We start from the raw sequence: 18,863 nt of genomic DNA, 5'->3' as shown, positions 1-18,863 counted from the left end.
ACAGAATATTGTGCTGCATTATGTTAAAGGGGTTTTTCCAGGATCAGACACGGACGGCCTATCATTAGGTGTCAGATCACAGGGGGTTAGCTCTCGGTTCCCCCTTCCCTTTATGTTGGAGGAGCCTAGGTCCTCCACACTGTGTCCGCATATTCTGGGAGCTGTGATGGGATTTTGCTGCACTGTATCTGCACAATGTGATGCAGGCTCAGTTTGTGTTTGGAGAGAATAGCCTCGATGATGCAACGAGGGCCGACCAAGACTAGTCACCTCATGTGCCAATCCCAGTTACTATTAAATACTGCCTTGTTAATTGCCCGGGGGATACTACGGACATAATCTCCGACACAAACTAATGCTTTAATCCCTGCACTAATTTGTTGAGGGAAGTTAAAGCTACGTTATAAGGGGGGGGGGGCATCTATAAAGTGTGGGACATCAGGGAAAAGTTGCTTTGTGTTAAAGAATTAAAAATAATTTTTAGTTAAAAACCTAAAAGGTAAAAGAAAATAATATCATGTGATGTTCTGGGGGTATGGCCGCTATTCAGAAGCCAAGGCAAGGCAGAGTTAACCCAGAAAACCAGGAAAATAGGGGCCAGAGCGAAGATATTAATCCTGGAGGTCTGAGGGAGGGGAGGGAAGGAAGCAGGATAAATGTTAAGAGGATTATGGGCTCCGTCTACAGATGGCACCCGGCAGTCTCCCTGCTCTCTCACTTCTTGCCGTACATGTTACATGGCATGACGGGGCTATCAGCACAATCTATAGGAGGTCTACAACCTATAAGCCTCCTGACGGGTGTGAATAAGTCCCATACTCACATGAATCCGGGGCAGCATGCGTCATACTCACCTGAAGGGCAGGGTGCACCATGACAGGGGCTGCTGGCCATCCAGAAAGAAATACGGAGCTGAGGACAGATTCCCCCCATGCCCCCATGTCCATTTTTCTATTAATGGAGCGCTCTGTTTTATTAAGCGGTGATAACAGACATTGTAAGTGACAAGGCAGACATGTAAAAAGTGCAGACCAGGACAAACGGTGCACAGCGAGAGCGGACGGACTTTTAACTCCTTAGGCAGCAGCATGGCCACACAAGGGGTTAATCCATCGTTCATTTTACTACAGCCGACTCCTCTGGAGGAGAAATAAAAATCAGGATTTTCTTGTGACTTTAGAGGAGGGCAGGGTGCGGGGTGGTCGTGCGCTCCTGTACCTGCCGGGTGGTCTCGGTGCAGTTTTTCATGCATATTTCTTAGTGGAGATACATAGGATTACAATTCTGCTCATTGTGACTCCTATCACAGTTTTGGACAATAAAAGTGCACCGTGAGGACCCAGCCTTACTGAAATAATCCAGTGTAATGCTACAAGACACCGACAACTGGCACATGGAGTTACGCAACGCACTGCATCATACAGAGGACACATGCAGAGGAGTTTACTACATCTAGCATCTAGAAATCCCATCGAATCCTTGTACAGGCTATGACTAAGGCTTCTAGGGGATAATCAGGAGGTTGGGGCTCACTAGCCTAGTCTAGAACAGTACTAGCAGCATACGGAGCATGTAAAACCTGCAAGCCATCCTGCGGTCCTCCCAGGAGCTGGGCACAGTGCGTCTCTTCAGTCCATGGAGATGCTCCTGACAGCTGCAGTCTGGCAGCGGACGCTCACAGTAAGTGCTGCAGAAAACGAAGAACCACAAGCCAACTTCCCTCAGCCCATATCCAATCCAAAAAGGGGAGCGCTATGCCGGGATAGGGGGGTGTGATGGGGTGCTAGAAGGTGTGGAGAAGGACCGGTGTCTCCGCTTACCAGACAAGCCGGAACCCTTTCATTAGTGCAGAATATCTAAATCCTTGGGCACATTGCAGCCTGCCCACTCAGTGCTGTCTGTGTTCCAGGACATATTGGAGAAGATGAGGCGACTGATAGGCCTGATTGTTAATGTATATGTCCCCTCTTGTCCTCTCGCACTCTTCCTCTCCTCGCTCTCCCACCAGCGCTGGAGAACACAGCTCTGCAGCTGACAGTCTCGCCTGAGCATGTGCAGAATACAGCAAGATGTGGGAAGCACAGGGAGAATTGGCATTCCTACCAGACACACTGATCCTGAGTGGGAGGGGGAAGAATGGGGGGGGGGGGGGGGTCTTTAAAGTAGGGGACAAGATGGCAAGAGGTTCCTCAGGGATCCAAGGGCATAATCTTAGGATACAGTTGTGCGAGCCATCCTCTCCTGACAGTTTCCTCCTTGGTGCATCCCCCCCCCCCTGGACCATTCGCCTGTGCAGTAATTACTAGGACCGGGACACATGTTCAGCGAGTGATCTCGAAAATAACATCCTGCGCCCTATAGTTAACGCACTTCTCTCCCAGAACGTTTGATTATTCAGCCACAGACTAAACCAGCGGCTGCTTTTTTTGGCTTTCCTGTTCTGCAGGGGCTTTTTTTAGAACGGCTAATATAAAAGTAGAAAGGAGATTTTGTTTTTATATATATTTAATGACAGGAATGTGACAAATAGCTGGATCCATCCCCGTAACCTGTCCCCAATGTAAAGGGGTAATTATTTGGTGCTGTCTGTGCAGTGATGAAGCAGTCGTGTCATTGTACGGCATGATGTCACAGTGACCAGTGTGAACAGACACCTGTGACAACATACAAGCAGCTTTCTGTTTTGTACAGGCTCTGATTGGTTTATTATAATATTATAATACATATATAAGGAGAGTAGATTCGGAGAAAGAAGCGCTACAGAATATGTTGGTGCCACATACATCAAGCTTTCCTTACTTTGTTAAAAAAAAAAAAATAAAACCCGTAAATAGAGAATTCCTCTTTAAATCCACAGATGGACCTCCTGTTGTTTATATCATGGAAGAGGGACACAGGACGGCGTTTCCCCTCCAAAATAGAGAATGGCACAAATCCAAACTGGCTACAGCATTATGAAAAGTAAAGCAGCAATTCAGCCATTTTTGCACATATGGTAACTCAGTGGTGGTATTTTTGCTGTGTACATTGACAACCTTCCTCTGCCATCATCATCATCATCTATCAAATCCCTACTGGTACATCCCAAACCCCAGCCTACTTACTGTAAATGCACCCTACTTGTGGCTCTGTGTGCCCTCCCTAAAGGGGGCTTTACACGCTGCAACATCACTAGCGATAGCACCCGCCCCTGTCGTTCGTGCGACATTTGGTGATCACTGCCGTAGCGAACATTATCGCTACGGCAGCGACACACGCACAATCTCTCCTTTAAGGGGGAGGTGCGTTCGGCGTCACAGCTGCGTCACTAAGCGGCCACCCAATAGCAGAGGAGGGGCAGAGATGAGCGCGTGGAACATCCCGCCCACCTCCTTCCTTCCTCATTGGCGGTGGACGCAGGTAAGGAGATGTTCCACGTTCCTGCGGTGTCACACATAGCGATGTGTGGTGCCGCAGGAACGACGAACAACCAGCGGCATGCACCACCAACGATATTATGATAAGGAGCAACGTGTCAACGATAAACGATTTTTGAACTTTTTGCGATCGTTGATCGTCGCTCCTTGGTGTCACACGCTGCGATGTCGCTAACGGCGCCGGATGTGCGTCACTAACGACGTGACCCCAACGATACATCGTTAGCGATGTCGCAGCGTGTAAAGCACCCTTAAGGCTATGTGCGCACGCTGCGGATTTGCTGCAGAAAATGTGTCTAACATTGCTACAGTCATTCCCCAGCAAATCCTGTGTTTTAAAAAATGCTGTGCACACACTGCGCTTTTGGTACCTGCGGATTTTCCGATGCGGAATGAATGAGCATGTCACTTCTTCTTTTCCACAGGTACCTGCGGTTTTTGCCATAGATGATAGTAAAAATCCAAAGGGACAATCTCTCTTGAAGGTTGAAGGGCCCACGGGGTATTGGCCGCTATGGCGGAATCCGGAATTGCAAGAAGTACAGAGGTTGGTTGGCTTTAAGGGATGGGAAGACAAAGGGGTCTGCTTGGTGTCCCATGTTATGCAGTACAATGTTCTTAAAAGTTTTGAACAATTGCGGACGGAGTTTTGTCTTCCACATTCCTTTTTCTATCAATATCTGAAGTTGCGACACGCACTGGAGAAGCAGGGGAGGTTGGGCCCCGTGAAGGTGACACACAACTCCACGCTAGATACCTTAGCTATATCTGAATCCTCTAGAGGCCTCATATCCGAACTATATAAAAGACTGTTGTCCTCCCATTTGAATGGATTTCCGTTGGCGGTCAAGGCTAAGTGGGAAAAAGACCTAGGTCCCATAACAGATGACCAGTGGTCAGATATATTGGAACAAATTCCCAAAATGGCAGTCTCAGAGAGTCAGAGGCTTTCTCAGCTGTTTCTTATTCATAGGGTATACAGAACACCTAGGTTCCTGTTCAAGATTGGACTTAGACCAAATGCGCAGTGTGTTAGATGTGGACAAGAGGGGGCTCACTTGTTGCATGTAATGTGGGAATGTGGACACATAGGCGAATTCTGGAATGAAACCTTGGGACTCATAGAACAGGTGTATAATATCAAGATTCATCCCTCACCCCGTACTTGTTTGGTGAACCTGTGGGAGGATGGAGTGGATCCGGATTCCCCAGTGGCCCTGGGTATATCTCGCATCCTATACCAAGCGAGGAAGTTACTAGCGTATCACTGGCTTGATCCCTCGCCTCCAACCATAGTAGAGCTAAAAAATAAATTGAATAATTTACTTCGACTGGAGAGGGGAGTATATCTGAAGAGGAGTGCACTGGGCAAATTCTATAAGATCTGGCGGCCCTGGATGGATGTTCCTTGTCTTCCCTCCAATGTGTTAATACAAGATGGCATACTGGATAATTTGTTGTTATGTTTGCAGTAGGGGGGCACCACTAAGGTACTGGGGGCTTGGAAATTCCATATGGTATCAGAACCTCTGGGGGGTACTGAGAGAAACGGCAGAAATAATTTGATATACCGGGAAGGGAGGGAGGGTTAGATGTGACTGAATGGAAAATGTTATGGAGTGACATGGTCGGAGAAGGAGTGTTGAACGGGACAAACATGGTAGGAAAAATAACTTTTATCCTTAATAACTCTTTGTTTATTTAAAGAAGTTAAGTAGTTTAACTGGTTAGTTTATAGAAAATCAAAATACTATCATAAATGTGTATGAGGAGTAATTATATAGCTCTGCATAATATGATGATGTTTAACTTACTATGAAAATGTGTATTTGTTATGCAATGATTATTTCTCTGTTTTGTACCAATGTTTAATAAAAACGATCGGATTTAAAAAAAAAATCCAAAGGGACAACCTATGGCAAATCCGCGGCAAACCGCGACAAAACTACATGAGGATTTCGTTGCTTTTTTTTACCGCGGGTGCAGGATTCTTTCAGAGGGTCCGGTTTTTCCTTAAGAAAAAGTCACTTTGTATCGCCCACATGGCCTAAAAGCGGATTATTTGTGCTCCATATAAAAGCACAGCAGTATAGTAGACAAGTCCATACAATGATTAGCTGTAGCAGGTAGACACCCCTGTCTGTAGTGATGTGTACAGTCTCCAGTGTATTTATAGTAGATGCCAATACACACTACTGGTCCGGTCTATTGTTTAGTTAACAGGGAGAAACCTTTCACAAGCAGGGAGCAGGGAGACCGGAGACAGCTGCACCACAGAGGATACTATGACACTCTGCTATAGGCTGAGCACACCTGGCGAGAAAAACGGAGGGAGTGGAATGCGATAAAAAAAAAAAAAAAAAAAAAAATCACATTCCACCCGGATCCATGTTACTCTATGAGCAATTTTTTTCTCAGCCGTAATCGGACCAAGAACAGTCACAGCATGCTGCGGGTGGAATCTGATTTGTATTCACTCGCACCTATATAAGTCTATGGGTGCAAGAGAAACATCGCATTGCACTCGCATTACACCGGTGTAACGCGAGTGCAGAGCGAGAATCGCATCACCTGACAATGAAGGAGATGGGGAGATTATTCCCTCCCTCTCCTCCGCAGCGCCTGCCCTGTCCTCCTCGGCTGTGCTGTGATCGCAGGATCGCATCACAGTGGCATGACACTCGCATAACACTCGGCTTATACTCCAGCAGAGCAGGAGCCGAGTGTTATGCGACTGACTCACATTAATGCCCGTGTGTCCCCAGCCATAGCCATCTAATGGCCATATATAACTTTCCTGCATACACTACATAGGATACCCTGAGACTATGCTGTATACGTTACATAGGATACACAAACTGCAGTATAGATTAGATACACAGACTGCAGTATACATTACATAGGATATACTGAGTCTCTGCTGTATACATCACATAGGTAGGATATATAGAATGCGAGAGATTGGGGTCACAGTGAATTACACACGCAGCAGAGTTGGAGCCGAGTGTCATTAGCAGATCGTGTCTGATACTCTGCCATCGGATGCTGTATGCTCATGTGACCCCGACCCTAGATGTAGTATATAAATTACTTCCAAAACAAGCTCTTTTCTAAAGTATCGAGACCCTCTATAGCCCCATCAGAGACTGACTTTCTTGGCGATCTTAAGATGATAACCTCATCCCTGCTACATCAGTATAAACACCCCAATGCAGTGTCCAAATCCACTAATGACTGAATCTGCCTGCATGGCTACCTGGCCTGTCATATGTGCAAAGAAAAGAAGATAAATTTAGGACACGAGAGCTGTGAACGTGGGGCATCTGACCATCTGTTCCCTGTGTCAGATGACTGATCACAGCCAATCAAGTCTGTCCAATCGCTGTCAGATGACACGGCTCTGCTGTCACTCCTAGTAAGCATCACATTCTCTGCCTCTCTGAAGTATCCTGGCATAGCAAAACCATGGGCCGTGTGGTCATGTAGTTTAGTGCCCGGGTCAGGGTGGCACAGGAGTAAAAATCTAATCTGCATTGTAGGCAGTGCATTTTGTGCCAGCATCTATCCAGGTGACACTAGGTTAAAGCAGAAGAAAGCGTGTCACCACAGCTATTCACAGACTCAGCACCCGGGTGTACAGCGCTGCGCCTCGGGCAAAGCTGACTCATTTCAAGCACCAGGGAAGTGCAGATAATTAGGGCAGAGCAGGTGCCAGGGAGATGGTGCTTTTCTATGCATCTTCATTAGAAACGCTCTTTCTGTAGGAATCAGATTTGTGGAAACTGCACCTTAGTTTGTGGTCACACATAAATGTCAGCTTCTGGGGTAGAAGGCTCCACAGACACTGCGGCACCAGTAAATATAGTGTATACAGGTCAGGGTGGAAATAGACTGGATAGGACAGTGGACGTATTCATTCCCCAAGCAATGGGGATCTCAGTTATAAAGCATAAAAGGAGTTGTCTTAGGAGGAGAACATCGCTCCCCTGCATCCCGGCTTCCTACTTGGGGGGGCACTGCGCTCCTGATGACTGACGGGTCCTGCACGTGGCACAGTTATGGCCTGAAGTGTGCACTCTCTGATTGCAAGCTATATAGCAAACCGGTTGCAAGCCCTGCACTTCCTGCCTAGGAAACCAGCCTCCGATGACTGCAGAGGTGGTGGGTAACCAAAGCAACAAGCCGTAAACAATAAAATGAAATATCCCTCTGTTCTTGAGAAAAGAGAGGATTTTTACTAAAGTGGCAAACTGCTTGTACAAACAAGTTTACCAACTGACCCATCAGAAAACCCTTTACGGGCTTATCCAGGGCTCTGATATATTGATGGCTTCATTACAGAATGGTTTCTCCTCCCCCAGGGGCTGATCGGTGATGGATGTAGTGACATGCGATAGTTAAAGGGTGTATTCACACATAGAAGCTATGCCATATAGATATAGGAGTGAACCACAAGTGCTTTATCAATAATAACCCCACACTGCCTGCAGTGAAATAAGAACAATTTTGGTAAAAACGTGCATTTTTTTTTTTGTGTGCTAGAATTTGTTGCACAGTAAAGTAATACCAGTTTGGAGGTTTTTTTGTTTGATCATCACTAGTCTCCAAAAAAGAGGACATGGAGATATCACAGTCTTTACTAACATAAGTGTAAAGTCGTGGCCAAACATTAATCTGCATTTTTCTAGTTTCATTTTTTTATATGAAAAGATTTTTCAATAATTCATAAGACAACAGACATACAATGAGAATGACTATATGAGGATACGGGAAGTCAAAAGAAGTGGAATTCTGACCTATAACTTATCAATGGTTATAAAGTAATAGCACAAAGATAATTTGAAGAATTCCAAGAAATGTAGTAATGTAACAATTTCTAAAAGTTATCCCGTCATTGAGAAAATGATGTTTATGTATCGTAATTGCACAAATGGTATGTTTGTATGTTCACAACAGTTTCGTCAGTAAAACGGATTTGAAATAAAGTCGTGGCCAAAAGTTTTGAGCTGACATGAATTTTGGTTTTCACATTTTGCTGCTTCACTTTTCAATTTTATCAGATGTTTCCATAGAATTATCCGCATAATTTTTTTTTTTTTCTTTTATTGATAAATAGATAAAGTTTATGTAAAGACTCAACATTTTCAGCGTTGACCCTTGTTGATTACGACGTCTGCCCTTCTCCTCGGCAGCTGGATATCAGCTCCTGGGTCAAATCCCGACTGATGACCAGCTCTCGCCTAATCAGGGCTTGGAGTTTATCACAATTTCTGTGTTCTTTTTGGTACATGCACTTTTTAAGAATTGACCACAGGTCCCCCATGGGATTGAGATCTGGGAGATTCCCGGTCATAGAGACAAAATGTCAATGTTTTGTTCACTGAGCAATGAAGTTCTCACTTTTCAATTGTGCAGGGGAAAAAAAACAAAAAACTGTTCATTGCAACATTGCTCATGGAAGGTTGGGGGACGTTGCTCATTTACATACAGATCCGAATTCATGGACATGATCTTAAGCAACATCGTGAGTGAGCCCCCTCTCTGGATGAGACGCCCTCACAAATGAGCGGTCTCTGGATGCTTTACTGACCCACGACTCATGGGAGCGCTCACCTTTTCTTCCCCACACAATCATTCTTTGAGTTGTAGTCAAAGCAATCCAAGAATGTGGACAGAGACTCGGTCAACAGAAATATACAATTCGTAAGAAGATGATAGACCACAAAGTATCACAAGTGGGGTTTAGAATTATTGATGGCGTGCCCCTTTTAAAGCAGAGGTGATAGAAAGGTGCAACAAAAAGGGAATCCGTCAGCATTGCAGGCTTTTCCTATTACTCTGAATGCAGCATAATATGGGGACAGAGACGTGCCTCCTACTGGGCTGTTTGTTTTAGTTTCAATGAAATAAGTGTTTTATAAGCAGAAGATTATGATTAGAGGACTACCGTAGCTGTACTGTGCAATGTACAGAGGTCCTTCTGCTCTGCATAACCTCAAACATACCAATGATTAGTAACTTTATACCAATGTACACTGTACACAGAAAGCTGCCAATCAGCTGTGTGGATGGAGCTGTACAGAGCTCAGCATGTAGAGAACCGGTGGATCTGCAGCAGAGAAAACGGTCATTTTATAAAAACTGCAACAAGCAGGCAAGAAAGTAACACATAGCTAGAATCAGAGTCTCTGTCCCTACATCATGCTGCTGTAAGATAGCATAGTAAAAACCTGGTGTCATATTTTCTTTAAAGGGAGGTGTCATTCAGTCAGGTTCGGGGTTCGATCCAGTGATCTTGTTCTGCGTGGTCACTTTCCTTTCCTGTGGAGCCACAGCCTGGTCAGTCCATGTGCAAGTGCTTATGGTCTTTTACCTTTGCTTCTATCTTTTTGGTTTGCGGTTATCCAGTGTTCTCACTTGCTCATTTTCTCTGTCCTATCACATCCCTGGTGGGGCTATTTATACTGCCCTGATAGAAATATAGCACGGAGATGGCTACTATGTTAAATCCACTAAAGAGTTCCAGTCCCACTGCTAGGGATTTATTGCCTGTTAGACAGAGACCAGTGCGGTATTTGTGCTGTACTTTCTTGTGTATCTAACCTACAGCTTATTCCTGTTAGCAGTTAGGTTGTAGGAGGTTATGCTAGCTTGCATTTGCCATTTCACCTTTTCACTTGACCAAAAGTTTGGACACACCTTCTCACCTCTAGAACAACTGTTAAGAGGAGACTTTGTGCAGCAGCCTTCATGGTAAAATAGCTGCTAGGAAACCCCTGCTAAGGACAGGCAACAAGTAGAAGAGACTTGTTTGGGCTAAAGAACCCAAGGAATGGACATTAGACCAGTGGAAATCTGTGCTTTGGTCTGATGAGTCCAAATTTGAGATCTTTGGATCAAACCACCGTGTCTTTGTAGAAAAGGTGAACGGATGGACTCTACATGGCTGGTTCCCACCGTGAAGCATGGAGGAGGTGTGATGGTGTGGGGGTGCTTTGCTGGTGATGCTGTTGGGGATTTATTCAAAATTGAAGGCATACAAAACCAGCATGGCTACCACAGCATCTTGCAGCGGCGTGCTATTCCATCCGGTTTGTGTTTAGTTGGACCACAATTTATTTTTCAACAGGACAATGACCCCAAACTCACCTCCAGGCTGTGTAAGGGGTATCTGACTAAGAAGGAGAGTGATGGGGTGCTACGCCAGATGACCTGGTCTCCACAGTCACCAGACCTGAACCCAATTGAGATGGTTTGGGTTGAGCTGGACCGCTGGTGAAGGCAAAAGGGCCAACAAGTGCTAAGCATCTCTGGGAACTCCTTCAAGACTGTTGGAAGATCATTTCCGGTGACTGCCTCTTGAAGCTCATCAAGAGAATACCAAGAGTGTGCAAAGCAGTCATCAAAGCAAAAGGTGGCTACTTTGAAGAACCTAGAATATAAGACATATTTTCAGTTGTTTCACACTTAAGTATTTCATTCCATATGTTTTAATGCCTTCAATGTGAATCTACATTTTCAGAGTCCTGAAAATAAAGAAAACTCTTTGAATGAGGTGTGTCCAAACTTTTCGTCTGTACTGTATATATTATATATATTGTGGACGGATGAACCGGTTACGAAGAATCTTCTTTCAGCATGATACAGATCTTCCAGTTTTCTGTACATCTTTTAGTGATACATCCGTGCAAGTTTTATTTATTTATTTTTTGCTTATTTTGAAGCCATTTGGATTTGCCTGGAAACTATGGCGCGTAATAAAGGTTATGAATATAATCTCATTGATTATGGGCAGATATTGGAATTTATTTGCTATTTATTGATGACATGCTCCATCCCTCATGGCATGACTATGATTCTGTGTGTGCTAGGGGTGAGGACCCTACATTCACTCCATCACATTGTTTCCGGTGGTATGAGTTCCCTCACCCTGGTGCTTCTGTGATGATGATGTGGTGAACAGGACATTTTCCTAACCTATGTATTCATCCAATCTAAATGGATATATACGGTACTTTGTGGGTTGGAAATAATGCATATACGTTATTTAGTCAGTGAACGACGTGTTGTATTTTAATTTTTACCATAATATGCTCAGATAAATGCTTGTGATGCCTTGTACATCTTTATTTAAGTGCCCGGGGTCTTCCATGAATCCGCATATTAGAATATGTTGCTCTTCACTTCCTTATCTAGATGTTCTGTAACTATGGATACAGGACACTTAGATATAAAAAGTCTTCACACCCCTGTTAAAATACCAGTTATTTGTTATGTAAAAAAAAAAAACACATCCAGAAGAATCATCTCAGAACTTTTTCCACCTTTATTGTCCCCCATAATCTGTACAATTGTAAAATAGAATTTTTTCCAGATGGAAAAAGAAAATTAGTTTAAAGAACTAAAATAATGTGGTTGCATAAAAATGCACGCCCTTAAATTAATACTTTGTTAAATTCCTCTTTGAATGACAGCATTTGGTATTTTTGGGTCGGAGTCTGTCACATGGCACATCTAGAATTGAGGAGTTTTGCCCTAACTTTCTTGCCGTAGCTCCAAATCTGTCAGACTGTGGGGTCATCTCCTGTGTACAGCGCCCTCTTCAGGTCATAGCCTTAGATTCAGGGCTGGGCTCGGGCTGGGCCATTCCAGAACTTTCATCTTCTTCTGGATAAGCCATTCTCTGGTTCATTTGGATTTCACTACGGGTCGTTGTTGTGCCGAAAGGTGACATTCTTCTACATCTTCAGCTTTTTAGCAGAGGTCTGAAGGTTTTGAGGCAAAATTGAGATACTTGAAACTCTTCATAATTCCCTACTCTTTGACTAAAGACCCAGTTCCAGATGCCCAAAAAACAGCCGGAAAGCACTGTGCTGCCTCCGCCATGCTTTACTGTGGGTATAAGGTTCTTTTGGTGATACACCGTGTTGGCTTTGCAACAAACATAACATCTGGAATTAAGGCCAAAAAGTTTAACTTTGGCCAAAGTAGAACACATTTCCAACATCCTTTTATAAAAACATTATTGGGCTTAGAGGTTTTTCTTTGCAAGAAAAGGCTTCCATCTTGCCACCCTACCCCACAACCCGGACATACACTACCACAACTTGCCAGAAATTCCTGCAGCTCCTTTAATGTTGCTTCTTACAGCCTCCTTACCAATTGTCATCTTTTCTTTTTATAAATTTTTCAGTGGGGTCCAGTGCTAGGAAATGTCACGTTTGTCACAAATTTAAGTCACTTCTTGATGATGACTTCACAATGTTCTATGGGAGATCTAATGCCCTAGATTTTTTTTTGTAATTTACTCCAGGTTTATAACTTTTACAAGGAAATTCTTTGCTGTGTTGTAAGCTGTTTATGCACCTTGGCTTTTACTATAAAATGCAACTAAAAAATCCTCCTAGAACAGCAAAACTTTCTATGGGGTTAATCAGAAACCCTATAAATTTTGGCAGCCGTGCCCTGACTTATGTAAATTGAGGGTAAATGTGGTTGTATAATTCTGAACACAACAACATCTCCAATTATAAGAGGGTGTTCACACTTATGCAACAACGTTATTTTAGTTTTGATATTTTTTATTTCCCCTTTTCCACCCGCGCCTCTTAACTAGATTACATTGTCAAACTCGGACAGCGCAATCTAGCAGGCACCGGCAGGAATTGAGCCATTCCTCGCCACCAACGTCATGGGTTGACATGACAGCGCGGAGTCAGCTGAAGACCCCTGCTACTGTCATGACAAAGTTCCCATAAATGCCGGCATTCGCAGCAGAGCAGCATATCTGCTGTTCAGAGGGATCCTGAAGCATTGATCTGAACAGCAGGAGCGATCGGATAGCGCAGGCTTCAAGTCCCCTAACAGGACTAATAAAATCAATTAGAAAAAGTAAAAAAAAAAAAAAGGATTTAAGAATATTAAAAAAAAAAAAAAAGTCCAAAACTTAAAAGTTTAAATCACCCCCTTTTGCCCCCACTAAAAAGAAAAAAACTTTTTTTTTTAAAGACACACATTTGGTATTGATGGGTTCCGAAATGTCTGATCTTTCAAAATATAAGATTAATTAATCTGATTGGTAAAGGACATAGTGAGAAAAAAATTAAAACCGCCAGAATTAATTTTTTGGGTCGCTGCAACACTGCATTAAAACAGACATCAAAATAGCGCATGTACAAAAAAATAGTATAATTAAAAAAGTCAACACAAGAAGCAAAAAATAAGCTGTCACTGAGCCCCAGATCCCGAAAAATGTCAACACTACAGGTCTCAGAAAATGGCAACAAAAGCGCATTTACGTTATTTATTTATTTTCCAAATTTCTGAAATGTTTTTACCACTAAGGCCGCTTTCACACTGCGTCGTGACCTCTGCTCACTGGTCCCATGGGAGCTTCCACCCGAACTCTCCCCCCCCTCCCGCACAACGTGTTTCGAATGCATGCGCCGACAGGGCCATTGACTATAATGGTGCAGAAGGAGTCACCATGTGCTCTGTCATGAATCATTTTCGGGCGTATATGCTTTCGGGAGGCGGACACCCAGTAGACTGCAGAAAGCATATACGCCCGAAAATGGGCTCGGATGGACGCCCCCGATGGGACCACTGAACGGAGGTCAGAACGCAATGTGAAAGGGGCCTTAGAAAAAAGTAAAACTATACATGTTTGGTATCTACAATAATTGTTCTGAACTGGGGAATAATATTACCAGGTCAGTTCTACCATATAGTGAACATGGTGAATAAAAAAAAACAATTGTGGAATTGCGCTTTTTTTGCAATTTCACCGCACTTGGAAAGCTTTTTCCATTTTCCAGTACAATAAAGGGCAGAATGGGGCAGAATGAATGGTGTCATTCAAAAGTACAACTCGCCCGGCAATAAACAAGCCCTCATATCGCTATATTGCCAGAAAAATAAAAGTTATGACTTTTAGAAGAAAGGGAGAAAAAAAACGGGAAAATCGCCCAGGGGTGAAGGAGTTAAAATAATTTCACTTTGTTTCTCAATGGATTTGTACAGATAATGGGAGATATTTAAGGTGGGAAAAGTTCTGAAATTATTCTTCTTGGTATGATTTTTTTTCCTTTCGTCACGACAGCACCCACGAGAGAGGTGGAGCTCCCCTCGTGGACTCCGTCCTCCGGTGCATCTCGTCCTCTTTCTCCTGGTCCGGCTTTGCCTCCGGGAGATATGACGCCTGCAGCAGGGTGTGCTTCTACCAGACGTGTGCGCGGCGGGGGGGGGCCCTGCCGCGTCGAAGGTACACGCTTCCCTGCTGCAGTGACCCGGAAGTATACAGGAGCACTTCCGGGGGAGCGGCCGGGAAGGTTCCTAGTGAAGCCCGTGGTCCCCTCCATCCTGGCCGGACGCTGCGATGCTGGTGAGTCTATTGCGGTCGGGCCAGAGCCTGTCCCTGACGCGTGCCTGCGTCTTCACCGCCACACGGCGAAAAATCTGTGCTCGGAGGCCGGCGCCTCTCCCTGTGGCGCGGGCTGCGCCTTCCGGCTGCACGGTGGGTGCGTTGTGTCCGGGGCCGCGTCCACGCGCTGTCTCCTCGGCGGTGTCCCGGCAGTGCACGGGGGATCATCCCGGAGTCCCTGCCTGCGCTAGTCCGGGGTCGGTGCGTGGCTTCGGGCCGGGCTGTGTGGCTTCCTGATCGGGCTTTGGAGCTGGATTCTGCCGCATGGCCTGGGGCCCCTGTAGCCTCTGTGTTTGCCTGGCCCCCTGTGCCTCTGTGGACTCCTGGACCCTGTGGCCTCCGTGGACTTCGGGGCCCTATGGCCTCCGTGGACTCCAGGCCCCTGTGGCCTCTGTGGACTCCAGGCCCCTGTGGCCTCTGTGGACTCCAGGCCCCTGTGGCCTCTGTGGACTCCTGGCCCCTGTGGCCTCTGTGGACTCCGGGCCCCTGTGGCCTCTGTGGACTCCGGGCCCCTGTGGCCTCTGTGGACTCCTGGCTCCTGTGGCCTCTGTGGACTCCTGGCTCCTGTGGCCTCTGTGGACTCCTGGCCCCCGGGGGCCTCTGTGGACTCCTGGCCCCCGGGGGCCTCTGTGGACTCCTGGCCCCTGTGGCCCCTGTAGGCTCCTGGCTCCTGTGGGCTCTGTGGCCTCGTGGGCCCTGTCGGCTCCTGGCCCCCTGTGGGCTCCTGGCACCTGTGGCCTCTGTGGGTCCTGACCCCTGTGGCCTCTGTGGGTCCTGACCCCTGGGGCCTCTGGGGCCTCCTGGTCCCTATGGGCTCCGGGCCCCTGTGACTCTGTGTCTCCTGGCCCTTGTGGCCTGTGTTTTTCTGGCCCATGAGGCCTGTGTGTGTCCTCCCGGCCTCTGGGCATCTGTGCCTCCTGGCCTCTGGGCCTCCTGGCCTCTGTGGCCTCTGGGCCTCCTGGCCTCGGTGGCCTCTGGGCCTCCTGGCCTTATGTGGCCTCTGGTCCTCCTGGCCTCTGTGGCCTCGGGACCTCCTGGTGTCTGTGGCCTCTGTGTCCTCTGTCCTCAGGTCTCGCGCCCTCCTGGCCTCTGGCCTTCCCGGTCTCTGAGCCTCCTAGCCTTTGCGCTTCCTGGGGGTTGGATCTCTGGACCTCCTGGTCCCTGTACCTCCGGGCCTCTGGACCTCCTGACCTCGGGCCTCTGTGTCTCTGGGCCTCGTGCTCCGGGCCTCGTGCTTCATGGCTTGTGCCTCGGTTCCTCTGTGCTGCCTGCCCTTGGTCCTCTGTGCCTCTTGGCCTTGGTCCTCTGTGTTGCCTGCCCTTGGGCCGCTGGGCCTCCTGGCCTGGGGCCGCTGTGTCTCCTGGCCTGGGGCCGCTGTCCCTCCTGGCCTTTGGCCGCTGTACCTTCGGGCCTCGGGCCTCTGTGCCTTCTGGCCTCGGGCCTCTGTGCCTTCTGGCCTCGGGCCTCTGTGCCCTTCTGGCCTCAGGCCTCTGTGCCTTCTTGACCTCGGGCCTTTGTACTTCTTGGCCTCGGGCCTTTGTGCCTCCTGGCCTCGGTGCCTCCTGCCTTCGGGCCTCTATGTGTACTGTCTCTGTGCCTTGGGCTTCCTGGCCGCGCGCCTTGGTTGCCTCCTGGCCTCGTGCCTCCTGCCTCGGTGCCTCTGGCCTCTTGGCTTCCTGGTCTCTGTGGCTTCCGGGCCTCTGTGTGGCTTCCTGGCCTCTGTGTGGCTTCCTGGCCTCTGTGTGGCTTCTTGGCCTCTGTGTGGCTTCTTGGCCTCTGTGTGGCTTCCTGGCCTGTGTGTGGCTTCCTGGCCTGTGTGTGACTTCCTGGCCTGTGTGTGTGGCTTCCTGGCCTGTGTGTGGCTTCCTGGCCTGTGTGTGGCTTCCTGGCCTGTGTGTCACTTCCTGGCCTGTGTGTCACTTCCTGGCCTCTGTGTGGCTTCCTGGCCTCTGTGTGGCTTCCTGGCCTCTGTGTGGCTTCCTGGCCTCTGTGTGGCTTCCTGGCCTCTGTGTGGCTTCCTGGCCTCTGTGTGGCTTCCGGGACTCTGTGTGCCTTCCGGGACTCTGTGTGCCTTCCGGGACTCTGTGTGCCTTCCGGGACTCTGTGTGCCTTCCGGGACTCTGTGTGCCTTCCGGGCCTCTGTGTGGCTTTCTGGCCTCTGTGTGCCTTCCGGGCCTCTGTGTGCCTTCCGGGCCTCTGTGTGCCTTCCGGGCCTCTGTGTGCCTTCCGGGCCTCTGTGTGCCTTCCGGGCCTCTGTGTGCCTTCCGGGCCTCTGTGTGCCTTCCGGGCCTCTGTGTGGCTTCCTGGCCTCTGTGTGGCTTCCTGGCCTCTGTGTGGCTTCCTGGCCTCTGTGTGGCTTCCTGGCCTCTGTGTGCCTTCCGGGCCTCTGTGTGCCTTCCGGGCCTCTGTGTGCCTTCCGGGACTCTGTGTGCCTTCCGGGCCTCTGTGTGGCTTCCGGGCCTCTGTGTGGCTTCCGGGCCTCTGTGTGGCTTCCGGCCCTCTGTGTAGCTTTGGGGCCTCGGGGCCTCCTGGCCCCGTGCCTCTGTGCCTCCTGGCTTCCGGGCCTCTGTGCCTCTAGGCCTCTGTGCCTCTTGGCTCCGGCCTCTGTGCCTCTGTGCCTCTTGGCCTCTGTACCTCTTGGCCTTTGTGCCTCTTGGCTTCTTGGTCTCTGTGCCTTCTTGGCCCCTGTGCCCTCTTGCCCTCTGGGCCTCCTGACCCCGTGCCTCTGTACCTCCTGGCTCCGGCCTCTTGGCCTCGGTGCCTCTTGGTCTCTGTGCCTCTTGGCCTCTGTGCCTCTTGGCCTCTGTGCCTCTTGGCCTCTGTGCCTCTTGGCCTGCCGTGCCTTCCTGGCCTCTGTGCCTTCCTGGCCTCTGTGCCTTCCTGGCTTGGGCCTCCTGGCCCTATGCCTCCTGGCTCCGGCCTCTATGCCTCTGTGCCTCTTGGCCTCTGTGCCTCTTGGCCTTTGTCGTCTTGGCCCTTGTGCGTCTGTGCCTCTGGGCCTCTGTGCCTCTTGGCCTCTGTGCCTCTTGGCCTCTGTGCCTCTGTACCTCTTGGCCCTTGTGCCTCGATGCCTCTTGCCTCTTGGCCTCCGTGCATCTGTGCCTCTTGGCCTCTGTGCCTCTTCGCCTTTATGCCTCTATGCCTCTTGGCCTCTGGGCCTCTTGTCCTCCGTACCTCTGTGCCTCTTGGCCTCTTGCCCTCTGTGCCTCTGTGCCTCTTGACCTCTGTGCCTCTTGGACTCGGGGACTCTTGGACTCGGGGACTCTTGGACTCGGGGACTCTTGGACTCGGGGACTCTTGGACTCGGGGACTCTTGGACTCGGGGACTCTTGGACTCGGGGACTCTTGGACTCTGTGCCTCTTGGACTCTGTGCCTCTTGGACTCTGTGCCTCTTGGACTCTGTGCCTCTGTGCCTCTTGGGCTTTGTGCCTCTTGGGCTCTGTGCCTCTTGGGCTCTGTGCTTCTTGGGCTCTGTGCCTCTTGGGCTCTGTGCATCCTGGGCCCTGTGCCTGTGTGCCTCTGTGCCTCGGGACCTCCTGGTCGTGTGGGCCTGTGTTCTCATCCTGCGTCTCTGGGACTTGCGCTTTTGTGCTTGCTCCTTGCGGCGCTCCTGCCTTGCGCCTCTGCCGCCTTGCGCCTCCCTGGCTTTCCGCCTGGCCTGGCGCCTCGGGCTTCCTGCTTCTCCTCTGAGTCTCTTCTCCTCCTCGTCCGGTACGGTGCTGTACCTGTTCCTCTGTCTCTTGGTCGCCCTTGCCTCTCCTGGGCGTGTTCGCGCCTGTCCGGCCCTGTCCGTTGGTCCTTCCCTCCTTGGGGTGTTCCGGTTCAGGTTGTTCTCCTGCAGCGCGGGGTGTCTTTGGGTTCTTTCCCGCGCGGGGTGTTTTCTCCATTCCTTCGTTTCGGGGGGCTCTGTCCTCGCCTATGTCGCTAGGTCGGCCCCTTGGCGGGGGGGTTGGTCTTTGTTATTGTCTTTCAGGATTCCGGCTGTGGTCCTCGCGTGGCGTGCCGTCCCTTGTCCCGATGGCTG

The 18,863-nt window shown here is 48.7% G+C and overlaps 1 protein-coding gene across 9 annotated transcripts in view; it reads right to left on the bottom strand.

Annotated features, from left to right (window-relative positions):
- Positions 1-18,863, bottom strand: part of GRAMD1B (GRAM domain containing 1B) — a 260,555-nt gene that overhangs the window by 134,902 nt on the left and 106,790 nt on the right. The window contains exon 1 of one of the 9 annotated variants that reach the window (XM_075327719.1): positions 1,821-2,028. The exons of 7 other annotated variants lie outside the window; for them this stretch is intronic. In XM_075327719.1, the coding sequence (XP_075183834.1) occupies positions 1,821-1,843 (23 nt within the window). In that variant the 5' untranslated portion in view covers positions 1,844-2,028. Of the gene's footprint in view, positions 1-1,579; positions 1,601-1,820; positions 2,029-18,863 lie in introns of those variants that run through there. One more of the 9 variants, XM_075327721.1, reaches the window with a different exon arrangement.

This window comes from Anomaloglossus baeobatrachus, chromosome 11 (genome assembly GCF_048569485.1).
Source record: "Anomaloglossus baeobatrachus isolate aAnoBae1 chromosome 11, aAnoBae1.hap1, whole genome shotgun sequence".
In the NCBI taxonomy this organism is placed as follows: domain Eukaryota; kingdom Metazoa; phylum Chordata; class Amphibia; order Anura; family Aromobatidae; genus Anomaloglossus; species Anomaloglossus baeobatrachus.
The sequence above is the reverse complement of the archived record's forward strand: the minus strand, read 5'-3'. Positions and strand labels throughout refer to the sequence as shown.